The sequence below is a fragment of the Sphaeramia orbicularis genome, chromosome 7 (assembly GCF_902148855.1).
Source record: "Sphaeramia orbicularis chromosome 7, fSphaOr1.1, whole genome shotgun sequence".
NCBI classification, from domain to species: domain Eukaryota; kingdom Metazoa; phylum Chordata; class Actinopteri; order Kurtiformes; family Apogonidae; genus Sphaeramia; species Sphaeramia orbicularis.
Window position 1 is genome coordinate 11,843,977 of NC_043963.1, and position 17,170 is coordinate 11,861,146.

A 17,170-nucleotide genomic window follows, 5' to 3' on the forward strand; every position below is an offset into this window, starting at 1 on the left:
ACATTTGCACATATAAGGTCAAGACTTCCGACGGACATTTCTCCGAATATGACATAACTGTTTGTCAGCAGCAGTGGTTGTAGTAAAAACTGAAAATATGTCCAAACTTCGAGCCAATTACCTAAAATGTTCAGTTGTTAGTTGTATTTCACACAACACAAGTGACTGAATTGGACAGAGCGCATGGTGGCTCATTTGCATTTAAAGGGCCAGCGCTCAGAACAACCTTTCTGGTGTCATTACTCAGAAATAGGGTTGAAGATGGACCTGTGGAGTTGAATTAATGAAGAATTCAGACCCAAGCAGAGCATTTACAGTTTATGTAGACCTCAGGGAAATGTTTTAAAATGCATAATTCCATTTTTAAAAAGAAGCAAAATATCACTCCTTGAAGCTACTGAAAGCATTCATATGCAATGGATAAGGATTAGACGGCAAATGTAGAGATTGTATGAAGTTGTTTAGGTGTTTTTTTTTCTCGACATTTAAACTGGAGGAGATGGAGCACTTACGACAGACGGTGGGGGAGAGTCTATGGCAGCAGAAGGAGGACATGCAGAAGACGATGGATAACATGACCAAGGTGAGGTCATTCACACATCGACTGCTGTAAAAGTCTGCACAACTTAACAGAATTTTCATGTGATGAAAAGAAAAAAGCTAAAGTTTCCAGCTTAATAGTTTTCTGCACACGGCGGTGTTTCTTTTCAGCAGTGTTCGACTCAGAGTTCATGGAAGAAACTGTTCGGGCTTCGCAGATCTGGTCAGAGCAAACACAATATTACTCCTGTAGGTTCCCGTCTCATGGTTCATCGCCACTAACTAACACCGGTGTTGTGGAGAGCTGAATAAGGGCATCTTTCAAAGCAGAACTACTATAAAAACTAGACCCAGCACTGACCATGTGCATCGGTATTCGCATGACGTGTACTACTTTGTCTCACTAACGCATTTTGAGTGCAATCTAACAAATAATGAGCTCACAAAGCGTGGATGGGTGGAAGAAGAAGCATGCCACAAGCAGCAGCATGTCTACTTTTTGTCTCCCTTCGCAGGTTGATATTAATGTTATTTATGAGGGTAACAGATTGCCCTCCCGTCTTTCTGGGCCTGCAGCGATGGTAAATCTCAAAATGCATGTTTCTGACAACAGCAGCATGTCCGGCTGCTTTCATCTCCAGTCTCTTTATCAACCGTTTTGTCTCCTGCTGTACAGCTCCCAGTCAGACATTTTTATTTATTTATCGTCTTCCTTCAGGCCCACAGTGAGGAAATTTCCCAAGAACGAATTGAGCGTCAGCGTCTGGCGCGGGACCTGGAGGAGGCATCGAGGAGGCTGGCCTTGGCTCATCAGGACATCCGTAGACTCACCAATGAGCTGGATGCTGCCAAAAACAACAACCTGGACCCCTGTGGTATGCTACAACAACCTGTGATGTTCCTAAAGGCTTTATGGACTTACATTTGTGGTGCCACTGAATATCCTGTAGCTCAGGGGTGTCAAACTCATTTTAGTTCAGGGGCCACATACAGCTCAATATGATCTGAAATGGGCCAGACCAGTAAAACAATAACATAATAATCTATAAATGATGTCAACTGCAAACTTTTCTCCATGTTTTGGAGTGAAAAAAGTAAAATTACATTAAGGAAAATGTTTACACCTACAAACTATCCTTTAAAAAAAAATCAAAATAACATGAACAACCAAGAACAACCTGTAATTTCTAAAGAAAAATAAGTGCAGTTTTAATAATATTATGCCTCAGCTGATCATTTACACATGTGCATTACAACTTGCAGATCACAGTGGATCTACAAATACACAAAACATTTAGTAACAGCCACAGTATTCATAAAATTGCACTTCTCTTAAGACATTTCATGTTGTTCATATTTGTTCAGGTTATTTGCATTTCTTATGAAAGAATAGTTTGTGAATGTAAATATTTCCATGTAATTAGATTTTTTTAAACACTAAAACAAGAAAAAAAAAAGAGTTTGTCATTGTTTATAGGTTTTTATGATGGTATTTTACTGGTCTGACCCACTTGAGATTAAATTTCGTATGTGGAACCTGAGCTAAAATAATTTTGACACCACTGTTAATATCTTCAATGTAATTTTTGCATATCACAGATTTGTCCCATGGGCCAGATTGGACCCTTTAGTGGGCCAGTTTTGGCCTATGGACCGTGTGTTTGACACACCTGCTGTAGCTCCGCTGCTTTTCCCCACTGACAACTGCTGAAGAATATTATGAAAGGTTTGAATGACTCGGGACATTTTTCTTTTTTAGCTAAAATAATTAAAATTGTGTTTATGATCTCAGGATTTGAGCTTGAGGGGACAGTCCAAGAAGTAGAAAATCTGAAAAAAGAAGTGGACAAACTCAAACTTAGTGGTGAGACAAGACCAGTGTGTGAGAGTAAAAACTGGTAACGGCCTCCCTGAGTTTTTTGTTGTTTTTTTTCTTCTAAACTTGGGAAAATTCATTCACATTAGCAGATGAATTTTCTGACTTGACAGAAGAATTGACTAATGTTTAGTGGATATTGAGTCATTGATTGATTTGCGTGATTGTCTATGTATTATATATATATATATATATATATATATATATATATGTGTATTTTGTTTTTGTGTGTGTGTTCCTGATTGCTGGCTTGATTTGGTTTGACTGAGTCTTCATCTAGATATTTAATTTTGGCCTTTATTTTGTGCATTTTGTCATAGTATTCATAAAATTTAAAGGGGTCATATTTTGCTAAACTCACTTTTATTAGTCTTCGGTTCATTTGCTTGTGTATTTGGACCCTAATAGTTCATACAGTTTGAATTTGAACCCTCCAGGTGCTGCAAAGCTATCTTTATATTCATTTGCGCAAAAATCGAGTGGATTTCTACAACCTGTTTTAATTCCTGCTTAATTTGTTGCATTTTATAACTAGTTACGTCACGACACGTGTACATATAAGGTCAAGACTTCCGACGAACATTTCTCTGGGTACGGCATAATTGTTTATCAGCAGCAGTGGTTGTAGTCCATACTGAAAATATGTCCAAACTTCGAGCCAAATACCTAAAATGTTGGTTGTATTAACAAACGGGTGGCTGAATGAGACAGAGCGCACGGTCAACAACCTGGAAGGGGTGGGGTCATTTTGCATTTAAAGCACCAGCGCTCAGGACGACCTTTCTGGTGTCATTACTCAGAAATAGGGTTGAAGATGGACCTGTGGAGTTGAATTAATGAAGAATTCAGACGCAAGCAGAGCATTTGCAGTTTATGTAGACCACAGGGAAATGTTTTAAAATGCATAATTCCATTTAAAAAAGCAAAATATCACTCCTTTAAAATTCATGTTTTCTAAAAAATCTACCTCTCTTGGCACTAGTTCCTACTGTGAACTATAGGCGTTATCTTGACTATTACTTCAGTGCATACAGTGTATACATAAAATGCAGCAAAAGGCATAAGGCAGGGGAAAAATGCAGAGTGTAGCTGATGCACCTGTTTTCCTGGTGGTATATCTAATTATAATTGTCTCTCATCTCAGACATGATGAAGCTGCATAAAGCCAAAGAGCAAAATGACAGACTGGATGGTGAAAACAGAGCCCTGAGGGAGAGAGTGCGTACTTTAGAGTTTGACAAGAAAAATCTACTGGAACGGGTTGGTATTTTATTTTACAGCATTCATGGAAATACTATCAGAATGGTTGTTGCAGCCTGGCAGCGTTTGGTGTTGTGTTTGTCCAGCTGGCAAAAAACAGTGACCACGATGTGTCAGCCAAAGAGGATCGACAGGACAAGGGCATTAGCAACGAAGCACAAAATAATTCATCCAACCTGTCGTCCCCAGAACAGGAACATCTTCACAAACGGTAACTAAACGAATACAGAACCGCCAGTTTCATAAATAAGCATTAATTATTCCACACGCTGATGCTGACCGTCTTCCTCAGGTGTCAGGCAGCACTGGAGGATGGGCTCGTACAGGTGAGGGAGCTGCAGCGGCAACTCCAGAGACAACGCAAGGAAAAGGAGGAGCTGGAGGAGAGGAATGAGGAGCTGGAGGCGCTGGTGGGGGAGGCTCAAAACGCCAGCAAGGAGGAGAGACAACGCCATGAAGGAGAACTGGAAGGACTGCACCGGAGGGTAATGAAGAGCCCAAAAATAATCTTTCATTTGGCCTTAAAAAAAATGAAGGATTAGGAACGTTTCTGACAGTAACGTGCTGCTGTGACATGAATGGATGCCAGTTCTTGCCTAAAGTAAGTGTCAGACTTGGAAATTAGGGGCTCATTAATGATGTGAACTGTTCACGTAGATGAAAAGCCTTGAAGCTGAGCTGAGGAAGCAGGACGGACAGGAAAAAGTTGTGAAGAATGGAGAGGAGGTCAAAGCCACTGAGTCCTACTTACAGCTGGTGAGAATTAAGCTTCATATTATTTATGTAGAGAAGTGTGAAACATATACTGAAGCCACACACCAAAGCATTTAGATTAGCGTTACATAAGCTAATTTCCAGGGCCTGTCCCTACATGAGTCAATGTACAAATGTATCGATAAATGCATACATTAAAATTCATAACCCCTTCACCCGTTGTCTGTTTTGATTCAAGATTCAAGACTTTTTTATTTTCAATTCACTAGATATACAGGACTTACAGAGAACTGAGATACTGTTTTTCTCTCACCTTGCTCTTGAAATGCCATGCAATTTAAAAAAAAGGTGGTAAAATAGAATAAGAATACATAACGTGGTATAGAAGATAAACTATAGTAGAATATAGAAAGATATAAATCAAACCTATTTACAACTAGAAAAGCACTCAGACCTCCACCAAGGCAGATCAGCGCCCCCCCCCCCCAATCACCACCAAAATTTAATCATTTGTTCCTTGCGCCAGTACCAACATTTCCTGAAAATTTCCTGAAAATCTGTCCGTAACTTTTTGAGTTATCTTGCTAACAGACAAACAAACAAACAGACAAACCCTGATGAAAACATAACCTCCTTAGCAGAGGTAATAATGGCGGTTGTCCAATACACTAACGTGGGCAGAACGTTCTTCAGCCTCAAGGGCAGAAAAGCCAGGTTCTGGTGTAGTTTCATCTTCAATACTATCAGATTGTTGAACTCCCTTAAACAATAATCCCCACACGCTCACACAAACCCATCCTGATATGAACAGTCTCTGGGTCACATCAGCCCTGTGTCTATTTTCTTAAGTTCACAGAAATATAAAAACTCAGGTCAGGTCAAACTCAGGTGTATATTTCAATGACAGTAAAAGTCTATTTACCTCTAACGGGGGTTCCCGAAGTGGGGTACCCCCAGGGGTACTTGGAAGAAGCCCAGGGGGTACTTGAAATTTTTGTGGAAAAATACATCAAACAGGTCATCATCATGTACCAAAATAAATAATGAGAACTGTTGCACTATTGCATTCATTGTCCTGTGTTTGATGCTAGTTTTTTTTGCACTTTGGTGTTGCAGTTGAATTTTGCTTTTGTATTACTATGTCTGCCTGAAAGATGCTCGAACATCTGTCTTGTTGTTTTTTTTTATACGATAACAATTATAAAATGTAATTGAAGTGAATTGAACTGAATGCTTTTTTTTTTTGTCCCTTTTCGCGTGGTTATAAAGCATCTGAGAGACAGCAGCCAGGAGAGACTGGCTCTACTCGAGGCTCGTCTGACTGAGGAGAAAGACTGGAGGAAGCAGCTGGAGGTCGACCTCAGCGCCGCTCAGGCCGCACTCAAAAAGGACAAGGAGGTAGAGACGTCACCGTTTCATCTGGATGTGGAGATGAAAATAACACCTCTGATAGACAGAATCTGCAGTGGTGTGCAAAGTGGTAGTTCATGTATGCATAAGCTGTATGTTCCTGTTACTGTTACGGTGCAGCTCCACAAGTGTCTGGATGAAGTTTATTATAATAGGAAAGTGTTATCAGTAGAATCTGGAACCAACAGCTCTACAACTGCTAGATAATGTAGTTACATTTGTCAATCTTGTGCTCTTTTGTCATTACTTCAACTCTTTTCTAATGAGAACTTCATTTGCCAAGTGCTTAGACTCTTGCACAAAATTCTTTACCTTAACATGTTATCTCTATTAAATTAGAAATACAATATATAATAAAAAAGGTAAGAAAAGGAAAATAAGGAAAAAAAACAAACTGTATATACATGTAAACTCTATATATACTGTACATAACGACACAGTATGAACTTTTACAGAGTTATAGTACAATTCTTTTCTTTTTTATTGTGGATATCAAGGGGGATTGTTAACTGTTCATTAAAGTAACTGCTGTGAGGAAGAAGCTTAATCGTCTAATCAGTTGGTAATTAATATGACAGAACACCATGTGCAACATAAATTAGTTACAATTAAAAATGGAAAACATTCTGACCGAAATACTGCACAAACGCCATGCAAACCAGATTTCCTGTGGAAGCTGTTATTTTAAGGTTTGTACTGGTTCGCAGGCAGCCACAAAAATGATATGAAGTGAGAGTCACAGTTTAGCCCTGAATCAAAATACAAAATAGGTCATTTTATAGATAAATATCTGAGAGAGTAACTCCAACCTGGATATAAATATGAAAACATTGTCGTGTATTTTCAGTATAAATGGGATGTTTTTATAATTCCATCTCTGTATGTACGAGTGATTCATTCATTCTTTATTTTTTTATTTTATTGAGCTATTTAGAATAAGCCTAATAAACTAAAGTTCATCTGTATTTGTGTCTGTAAGGCTCTACAGATCGGTGAGCGAGAGCTGAAGAAACTGAGAATGGAGGTCAACAGCCTTCAGACTGAGTGCCAACAGGGGAAAACGCTTATCAAGAGCCTTACCCAGGTCAAGGGAGAAAAAGCAGTTCTGGAGGAAAAGGTTTGTAGATCTCACATCCCCATGATTATCATATTGATAATATATTGCAGGAGTGGCCAGCCCTGGTCCTGGAGAGCCACTATCCTGCATGTTTAAGATGTATCCCTCTTCCAACACACCTGATTCAAATGATAAGCCTATCATCAAGCTCTGCAGAAGCCTGATAACGACCGTCAGGTGTGCTGGAAGAGGGAAACATCTAAAACATGCAGGATAGTGGCTCTCCAGGACCAGGGTTGGCCACCCCTGATATATTGTCTAGTACATATTGTACAAATTGCTGTTTTTTTTTTTTTTTTTTCAGGACATAGTGCTGCACAGGTGTTCAGTTGTTACAGACAAGTTGTATGAAATGACGCATGACAACATCTTAGCACATTAAGAAAAAGGAAGAGCAGTACTAAATAAAATGATAGATAGATAGATAGATAGATAGATAGATAGATAGATAGATAGATAGATAGATAGATAGATAGATAGATAGATAGATAGACAAAAACAAATAATGCCCAGTCTCTGCCAGTGAGCTTTCAAATATCAGTATTAGCATGCCATACCAATAATGCATGAGGCATGGATTGATAAGTTGGTAAAATATCAAATGTTCACAAGGCCTAAAAAATATTTTAAAAAGGCCCCTACGCCTTCTGGAACTTTCCATTTGAATGCCGAAGTACAAATTGCTGTTTTAATTGTATTTACTAGAGTGTTTTAATTTGTATATTTGATATATTATATACCATTTTTAATTTATGTATTTGTATATTTAGAGTTTTATACACATGCATTTATACAGATGTGTATTTTTTCTTTCTTTTTGTTGTATTGATAATTTCTCTTCTGTTGCTTTGTGTTATCCTTGAATGGAAGAAATGTAACAAAAATTATTCATATTCTGACTCTGATTACCGCAGACAACAGCCTGGACTCATTGTAAACCTGGAGCTGACAGTTTCCATACAGGACTTGCCAATTTTTTATGTCTTTGATATTTGCATCAGTGAAGTGGGTTTGTGTTTGCCTCAGGTGGCTCAGATGGAGCGAGGCCAAAACCGGCTACAGGCGGAGCTGGAGCGCTACAAAGAAAATGACCGAACAAAGGAAGGCCTGAGGGAAAACCACCGTCAGGTCGACCAGCTTCAGGAGCAGACTGACCGACTGACCGCTGAGCTCGGTAGCCTACAGACAGCGCATGACACTCTGAGGTCAGTGGGCTTCAAAAGGAAAACGTTTTTGGCATTGGAAAGTATTTTGTTATGTGCTTTGAAACAGGCCAGTTTTAATAGAGAGAATGTGTGGCGTTGGTGGAGATGATACTTCTACACGCTCATTTTCTCTTCCTGTGATACTTTCCAGGGATGAGATGGTTTCTGAGCGGCGTCAGACGGCCGAGCTCCAGGCCAAGCTGAGCTCCACCGTCCAGGAGAAGCTGGTCGCCGAAGGGGAGAGGGAGAGACTGGAGCTGGAGGTGCAGCACATCAGGGAGCAACTCAAACTGCAGAAAGAGCAGCTCGAATCTGCAAAGGAAGCACTTTCTAACAGCCAGAAGCACGAACGGCACACGGGTCAAACGGAGGCGAGGCGTAGTCCAGTGAAGGAGACCAGCGATGTAGGCTTGGATCAGGTAGATGGACTTTAGAGTCTGTTGGTTTGGATTGTGTCATAATCACCTTCCATGATGATCATGTTAGATGTTTAGATATTACAACAGTTATGGTAGCACAGAGAGAGAATGTCCTTCAAGATTATTGTCCAGGGTTAAAGTGCAGATGTTTCTGGGTTTACACAGGACACAGACTTGCATAGCTTTTATTCATCTTTGTTCTTATTAATAAGGGAAAAAAAGCTGGCTGACGTTTCTTTTAATACCATGAAGTTGGTAAGAGCAGAGAGGAGAGGACTATAACAACATGATGTGAAGTTGTGCTATGTTATGTAATGTTTCGTTATGTTATTAGGAAAATTTAGTAATCTGTTAACGTTTTATCTAACAGCTGATGAGGAAAATAAGAAATCACTTTCATTTTGTGATTTTTCAAAAGAGATCTGACTTTTTATTTATTTATTTTACAGTTTTTCTACTTCTGTTCCTTTCATTTCTTTGTCTGAAAATATGTTAAAAACAACAAATATATTTATAAAGCACTTGGTTTGGCTATAGTGTATTTATTATTATTCTCATTTAAAAGCGGGGATTTGTCAATAATAACCCAATTTTATACAAGAACCATTATGATTTAAGAAATGGAAAAATAGAAATTCAAAGCAAAAAGAGCAAAACTTCCCATATTTGACATAAAGTTGGAATAATGTTTTCAGACACATTCTTCTTTTTATTCTTACTGATACACATCAGTAATCACCTCTGACCAGCTATGATGATTACATACTGAGTCCCAGTTGCACTTTATCTATCAACAGTGTGTATATGTGCTGTATTTCTTTGAAGCGCATGTCCTTTTATTCCTATGTGTGTTAATATTCTCAGGTTTTAAGCATGAAGCAGGAAGTGGATCATCTGCAGTCCATATTAGAGGAGCAGCGTCACGTGGCCTCTCAGCACCAGCTGGCTCTGCAAGTCCAGGTCAACGAAGCCCAGGCTCACATCAAGGTGAAGTACATCCATTACACACTCAGAACAGCCATAGTGTTTCTGACAGTCAGCGGCAGCAGGAGCAGCAGCAGCCGCATCTTATCTTCTATGCTTAATAGGCTTTTTTGCATTAATGAAGCTGCAGTAATAAAAAGCCCTTTTATGTAGCTGAGCCTGTAGCATTTTTTGTAATGAGCATGTATTTCCTCTTTCATTAATTGATAATAAAGGCTGATGATTATCACCAAAGATTTAAGCCAGCAACTGAATTTGACAAAAATGAGGAACTGCACCAGACGTAAGCTCCTATTTATGGGTGATTTTTAGGCGTTTAATATGTTTATTGAAGTTTATTTATTTCTATTTTACCTTTATTTAACCAAGAAATCCCATTGAGATTAGAAATCTCTTTTGCAAGGGAGACCTGGCCAAGGTAGCAGCCATACAAAGTCCAAACAATACAAAACACAGACATGATACACAATCAAGGTCAAGGTCAAGGTTACTTTATTTGTACCTGTGGGTAGATTTGTTTTGCAGTCTAGTTGATTGCTTTGGTATTACAACAGTACATACATTGAACATGTAAGACAGGTACTTGATCACGCTTACAGACAGGACAAAAAGACAGGACAAAAAGACAAAAAGTGCTCAGTGTTCCACCATTCATCAGTATAGCACCATGGATAAGTTAAAGAATAAAATAAATAAATAAGATCAAATAAATAAAAACAAGATGCAATAAAACACAATAAAAACCAGAAAAGATGAGAACAATCCGGGATAAAAAACCCCAGCATAAGACCATAAAATTTAAAAATTTGAAGTCACAGTGATAATAAATTGAGCAAAGAAATGGGATAAATAACTAAAATAAGTTAGTAAAGTGCAATGTCACTATTTCTTATTGAGCTCAGTGACGGCGACAGGAACAAAGCTGTTTTTATAACGCTGTGTCCAGCACCTTGGGACTAAGAACCTCCGTCCAGAGGAAAGGAGCTGAAATTCACCTCGTAAAGGATGGGAGTCATTGTTAAGAATTGATGAAGCCATCCTCTGTACCTGTTTAGTGTACAGGGAGGCGGGACAAGACTGGGACTCACCAATCAGGCGACTGGACCATCTCACTCTTTGATTCAATGAGTTTCAATGAATGAGGTTTAAACAATTATATGCAGAAACACGCATCAACAAACTTAAAAGTAAAAAATAAATACATAAAAACTCCACCTCACACAAATACAAACTCCCCATCCCCACTGTCACTTACACAAAAAAAAAACAATCTGTAAAACAAAAATGTCACAGCCAGAATACTGTGTAAAGATTCATTCTTGTACCTTTGTCGATGGATGGTTAAAGAAAGTCAAAAAAGGCCTCCACACCTGATGGAACGTCTTTTCAGATCCCCTCATCACAAATCTATTCATGGGTGATTTTAGTCCTTTTTTCTGTATTATGATTCATTCATTTATTTATTTGTTTCGAGCAGAAGGATAAAACAAAACTTTTATGTGTGCAAATAACTAACAGCAGAGCAAATACATAAATAAATATAGGCGATCACGACAATTACTATGTTCACTAGTAATAACCAAATAAATTCAATAACAGGGTTTCTGTGGGTCATTAAAAAGCATTAAAAGTCATTAAATAGATTTTGTGAAAATTAAGGCCTTAAATGACATTAAAAAGCATGAAATTTGATATCAGAGGTATTAGAAAATTAAATACATTTGATGGAAAAAAAACATTGTTATTTATGATTTATTTTGATAATATAAACATTTAATAATTTTGATTGGAAGTATAGTGTGATGATTGACAGGCGGAACCCTTTAATTGACTATTGTTTATGGCCGTGATGTGAAGTCACAACACCAGATGCTTGGAATGCAACGTGCTGTGAGCGTGCTCATGCCGTGGCAAAAGATCGGAGAAAATATTAGCAAATGTCGGAAAAATGGGAAAATGCAAGTTTCAGCAGAAGTGATTGGAGGAGGAACTATTCAGAACCTGGTAAAAGCCTTTCGACAGTAAACTGTCATAAAACTGTATATAAAACTGTATCTGCAGTTGGACATGGGCATTAAATTAGTTTAAAGTGGCATTAAAAAGCATTAAATTAGATTTGCTGATACCTGCAGAAACCCTGAATAAGTATTGCTCAAAAAGGAGTGAGAAGAAGAAAACTGATGGAAATGAAGTCGGTCACATGACAACAGACCTGAGTCTCGATAACAACAAAAATGCCCTGACCACCTGTGTTCGTCTGTGTTCACCATCAGCGTGAAGATCCTCTGTTTTTTGTTTTCTTCTTCAGTCCCAGGACTCGGTTCTGAGCCAAAGGGCAGAAGAGGCTAAACAGATGAAGCAGGATCTGCAGAGAGCCCAGAGCCTGTTCACCTCAGCAGAGAGAGAGCTACGCTACGAGAAGGAGAGGAACATGGACCTGAAGAGACACAACACCCTGCTGGAGCAAGAAAAACTCAAGGTTCTATTCACAGCACATTTGGCTGAACGTTTCTGCATGTCTCTCGAAGTTATCACTTAATCATCATTTTCACCCTCCCTCCATATCACACCACATGTGCGTGCATTATACTGTAAATGTGTATATAATGTAATATATAATAATACACTTTAGCTTTGTGGGGGTTTTTTGTGTTGGCTGCTGTCAACAGAGAAATTTCCCCATGATGGCATCAATAAAATCTTATCTTATGTTATCTTATCTTATGTTAACTTATGTTATCTTATCTTATGTTAACTTATTTTATCTTATCTTACTTTACCTTACCTTACCTTACTCTTATCTTATGTTATCTTATCTTACTTTAGCTTACCTTATCTTATCTTATCTTACTTTACCTTACCTTACCTTACCTTACTTTACTTTACTTTACTTTACTTTACTTTACTTTACCTTATCTTATCTTATCTTATCTTATCTTATCTTATCTTATCTTATCTTATCTTATCTTATCTTATCTTATCTTATCTTATCTTATCTTACTCATTCTATTATTCACTGTGAACGCTGATTAATTTAAAACCAACACGAACCTCAAGGAGACACTTCTTCAAACATAGGTCTTTAATTTTTTTTTTTTTTTAACTCAAGCTACATTTTTGAAGGAAATTTAAGACAGGAGCTGCTAACATCTGTTTTTGTGTTTCCGCTCCGTTGTATTTGTCGTCTTTCAGCTTTGTGCCGAGCTGAAGCAGGTCCAGACCAAGTTGGTCAACGTGGAGCAGAGCGTCCAGACTCTGGCCTCAGAGTGTGAACGTCAGCAGCAGAGGATCAGAGAACTGGAGCTCGAACTGGCACGAAACTCCTCCAACCGCAGCACCAACACCAGTCTACAAGAGGATCTGCAGGCCGAGAGGGCGCGGCTCATCGCTGCCGACAAGAAGGTCAGTCCCAGGGCAAGAAGGAGCTGCACGACTGTTTCACGATAGGACCAGTTTAGCACAATGCACAGTGTAGTTAAAGACTCGACAATGTAATTATGTATAAAAACTACTCTGGTGTAGTGTTGGATAATGGTTTTCTTGTTCTGTATTTTTTTTTTTTCCAAACTATCATCTTTATACATTTTTGTTACTCTTATTTTACAAGGCCACACATTAACCCAGTAAAGCCTGAACCGTTAAATCATTGGCAGAAAATTCCAGTTCTTTGAAACTGGAGCCTTTATCGGTCCTTCTGAACAGTCAAAAAAATTTTTCAAATATCGATTTCCATGTATGAGTTTCAATTTTGTATCATATTTGATACATCAGGTCTCAATGCTGAAATATTATTATTTTTGTACAAACAAAAACATAATATAACACAAACATGTCTTACAAATTGGTAATTCCCTTTTAAAACTGGCAAAGTTCTGCCTACTTCCTCATTAATGACAGTCTTGTAGTGTCACTGGAAAGGCCTCTGGTGAATGAATTCCTCCCGCCTGGTGGATTATCAGTGTATTGCATGTATCTAATTGTATACATCAGGTTTCTTAAGAAAAAAAAATATCACTGATAATGTGGAGGGCTTCAAAACTCATGTATCAAATATGATACGTTTGGCGTTATAGGGTTAAGACCACTTTATTATTTGGAACTAGACAATAATCTTCAGACAAAACATCATTAGGATCATTAAAATATATACAGACACTAGAAGCAGTCGCTGAGATAAATCCATTCAGTTTTTGTGACAAAAGGTTGTGTATGTTTAGGGGCTTGAATGAGAACAGTAAACAGTAAAATTAAATGAAAACACCCACCATGAATGTTTTTTTTACTTGGCTCTCCGTCCTGTTCTGGCGCTGTTTCATTTCCCCTTAAGCTTTAATGAAGTCAGCCTTTGTGTTTGCGTTGCAGTGAAGCAGTGAGTCGAGCTTACCGCCGTAGGAATGCTGAAAATTAAATTCTTCTCACCTGGCCTTCTCTTTTGTTCAGGATTATTTGCCAGCTTATATGAGACTATTTCTGACATCCACTGTCAGGGTTGCGTCTCGTGTTGGACTGTGTGAAGCCTGTGGCTCTGTTTTCGTGGCAGGTGTTGGAGCTGCAGCAGCAGCTGAAGAATGCCCAACACCAGCTGAGGGTGGAGGAGGCCCGGGCCGGGGAGAGCAGCCGCCTGGAGAGGGACAGCAGGGATCTGTCTGACACTCTGTCAGCGCTACGAGCACAGCAGCAGGAGGAGCACATTACCAGGTCACACACTGACTGGACTGGACCACCACTCAGACGTGGACATCACACCAGTCCGCACTGTTTAACCCTTTGTACTATTGTTATGTTATTGTAATGAGCTGCTGTTCAACACTCTTTGTGAAACTACATATTGTTAGCCTTTTTGTGTAATTGCCAAAGTCACATTTTTTTCAGGTCATAGCCAATGATGCAAAATGAAGCAGCAGTGTTAGGAGAGTAAAGTTATCCAGATATCACAATTTCACTGCAAAAATCCAAATCTTACCAAAAGTATTTTTCTCATTTCTAGTCAAAATATCTCATCACACTTAATAAAGGACATAATCACCTAAAGAGTAACTTTTCAGTGAGATATAAAAACTTATTTTTAGACAACAGATCTTGAAAATCTTATTTCAAGAAATCTTACCAAAATGATTTTCACTTGTTCTATTGGCAGATTTTTTTTTTGCAAAATTCAAGATTTTTTTTTGCTTAATTCAAGCAAAAAAATCTCCCAATAGAACAAGTGAAAATTATCTCGGTAAGATTTGTTGAAATAAAATTTTCAAGATCTGTTGTCTAAAAATAAGTTCTTATATCTCACTGAAAAGTTACTCTTTAGGTGATTATGTCTTATTTTAAGTGTGATGAGATATTTTGACTAGAAATGGAAAAAAATACACTTGGGAAGATTTGAGATTTTTGCAGTGATGGCCAAAAATATGACTTAAGTAATTACAAGCAGCATTGTACCTGTGGTGCCATTGTACGATAGCGCCCTCCCGTGGTGCAACAGCGGGACACACGTTGGACAAACGCGCCGGACAAATACGCGCTGGACACAGAACGTCCATTATAGTAGGATGCTATGAGGCTAATGATATGTTACCTGGTTACCTAGGATCCCAGATATTCTTGGATCAATTTCAAAGCTCTGTTTCAGTAACAGTTTTATTAATTTCATGACATTCTACTGATTTTTGGATCATTTTTGTTTTGTTTGGATTGTTGACTAGAGGAACTGATCAGTAGCAACAGCAGTAAAATAAACTACGTCCGTAAACTGGAAGAATTGTTTAATCACTACTATGCCAATTATGCCTAATGTCACTTATTTGGATATAACTACTATATCTGCTATATCCTCCTCATCAACCCAGCAGTGGATTTTTGTCCACAAGACAAGGCTTTCACAGCTTTACTTAAAAAAAAAAAATAAAAAAAAGCTAAAATACTGACCAAAAATGTATCTTAAAAAACTGTTGCACCATTCTCTTTCCAATCAAGGCAATTATGTAATGTAAATAAAGCCAAAACTTTTACTTTCCGGAGTCTCAGGAGGATGTTCAAATTAACTCCACTTCATTTAGCATCTGGTCGACAGCAAAACACACATGATTTATGCCTGGTACAATTGTAAATAAATTTGGGTAATAAGGGGTTAAAATTCTACTTTTTTTTTTTTTTTTTACCCTCCATTGTTCTCTCAGGAAGCTGTTGGAGCAGAGAGAGGAGGAGTTGCAGCAGCAGGTGCGTTCACTGAGGCTGAAGGAGGCGTCTCTGACCAGGACCAACTCAGAACTCAGTCATCGCGTTCAACAGCTCGACACCCGTCTGGCCATACAGGAGGCAGAGCTCAGCAAAGCCAGAGAAGAGGTAGAAACACCAGCAACAAATATCAGCAGCTTCACAGTAGAGTTTTATCAAGCTTTTGGGCACGGTCAAGCAGTTACGTAGGGTAAAAAAATTGTTCAGATGATAATGAGTCAGCCTACATTTACCTGGCATGTAAGTGTAATACATGGAAAGTAAGTAAGTACATTTTATTTACAGAGCACTTTTCACAGACATTCACAAAGTGCTTTACAGTGCGAAATACAAATAAAATACCATTAAAAATACAATAAAATATGATTAAAATATGATAAATACATAAAGTGCAATCAGTTTGTAGCTGCCCTTGGTCAGTTAGGACATTAAAAAGCATGCCTGAACACGATGGAAAGGGTTTTTCTAGTACTTTGAGGCCATGGAAAGACTTTTGTCAATTTCAGCCATATTCAGTGAAGTATGAAGCAAGGTTATAATAGTTTTGGATTTTTCATTATAGTTTAGTTTTAGTTAGTTTTACCTTTTTTTCCCCTCTAATTCAGTTAGTTTTAATTAGTTTTTAGAAGTGGTTTAATAGCTTTTATTCGTTTTCGTTTTTTTTTTTTTTTTTAAATGCTTAGTATTAGTTTAGTTCTAGTATTAGTTTTAGTTTTTTTTTTTATATCTTTTCTCTTCCTCACCGTCGTATTCACATAAATCCCATACAGGACCAGAAGACAACTCTAAACGACAAGTGACGGACCATCATTTTTATACGTTTTAGTTCGTTTTGTAAGCACACAGTACAGGGTGGGGAAGCAAAATTTACAATAAACATTTAGGTGTTTTTTCTCAGCAGGCACTACGTCAATTGTTTTGAAACCAAACATATATTGATGTCATAATCATACCTAACACTATTATCCATACCTTTTCAGAAACTTTTGCCCATATGAGTAATCAGGAAAGCAAACGTCAAAGAGTGTGTGATTTGCTGAATGCACTCGTCACACCAAAGGAGATTTCAAAAATAGTTGGAGTGTCCATAAAGACTGTTTATAATGGAAAGAAGAGAATGACTATGAGCAAATCTATTACGAGAAAGTCTGGAAGTGGAGGAAGCAACAAAAAACGTACCAAAGCTTTTATTAAAGCTCTCAAATCCAAAATCCCAAAGGATCCAACCAAATCCATGAGAAAAATGGCAATTGAACTTGAGGTAGACAAAAAGACCGTTAGAAATGCAGTAAAATATGATTTGAAGATTTAAATTCTCATGACTTTCAATAAACTAATTGGTCATACACTGTCTTTCAATCCCTGCCTCAAAATATTGTAAATTTTGCTTCCCCACCCTGTACAGTTTCAGTTAGTT

The 17,170-nt window shown here is 38.0% G+C and overlaps 1 protein-coding gene across 3 annotated transcripts in view; it reads left to right on the plus strand.

Moving 5' to 3' along the window:
• The window catches only part of ccdc30 (coiled-coil domain containing 30), a 28,886-nt gene that overhangs the window by 8,646 nt on the left and 3,070 nt on the right, over nucleotides 1-17,170 (plus strand). Inside the window, exons 7-23 of one of the 3 annotated variants that reach the window (XM_030139565.1) lie at nucleotides 497-583; nucleotides 715-789; nucleotides 1,259-1,415; nucleotides 2,333-2,404; nucleotides 3,561-3,676; nucleotides 3,763-3,887; nucleotides 3,969-4,161; nucleotides 4,334-4,432; nucleotides 5,660-5,788; nucleotides 6,780-6,917; nucleotides 7,944-8,122; nucleotides 8,274-8,541; nucleotides 9,406-9,528; nucleotides 11,834-12,004; nucleotides 12,718-12,927; nucleotides 14,066-14,223; nucleotides 15,696-15,861. In XM_030139565.1, the coding sequence (XP_029995425.1) occupies nucleotides 497-583; nucleotides 715-789; nucleotides 1,259-1,415; nucleotides 2,333-2,404; nucleotides 3,561-3,676; nucleotides 3,763-3,887; nucleotides 3,969-4,161; nucleotides 4,334-4,432; nucleotides 5,660-5,788; nucleotides 6,780-6,917; nucleotides 7,944-8,122; nucleotides 8,274-8,541; nucleotides 9,406-9,528; nucleotides 11,834-12,004; nucleotides 12,718-12,927; nucleotides 14,066-14,223; nucleotides 15,696-15,861 (2,466 nt within the window). The remainder of the gene's footprint in view (nucleotides 1-496; nucleotides 584-714; nucleotides 790-1,258; nucleotides 1,416-2,332; nucleotides 2,405-3,560; nucleotides 3,677-3,762; nucleotides 3,888-3,968; nucleotides 4,162-4,333; nucleotides 4,433-5,659; nucleotides 5,789-6,779; nucleotides 6,918-7,943; nucleotides 8,123-8,273; nucleotides 8,542-9,405; nucleotides 9,529-11,833; nucleotides 12,005-12,717; nucleotides 12,928-14,065; nucleotides 14,224-15,695; nucleotides 15,862-17,170) is intronic. The other 2 variants (XM_030139566.1, XM_030139567.1) reach the window with 2 other exon arrangements.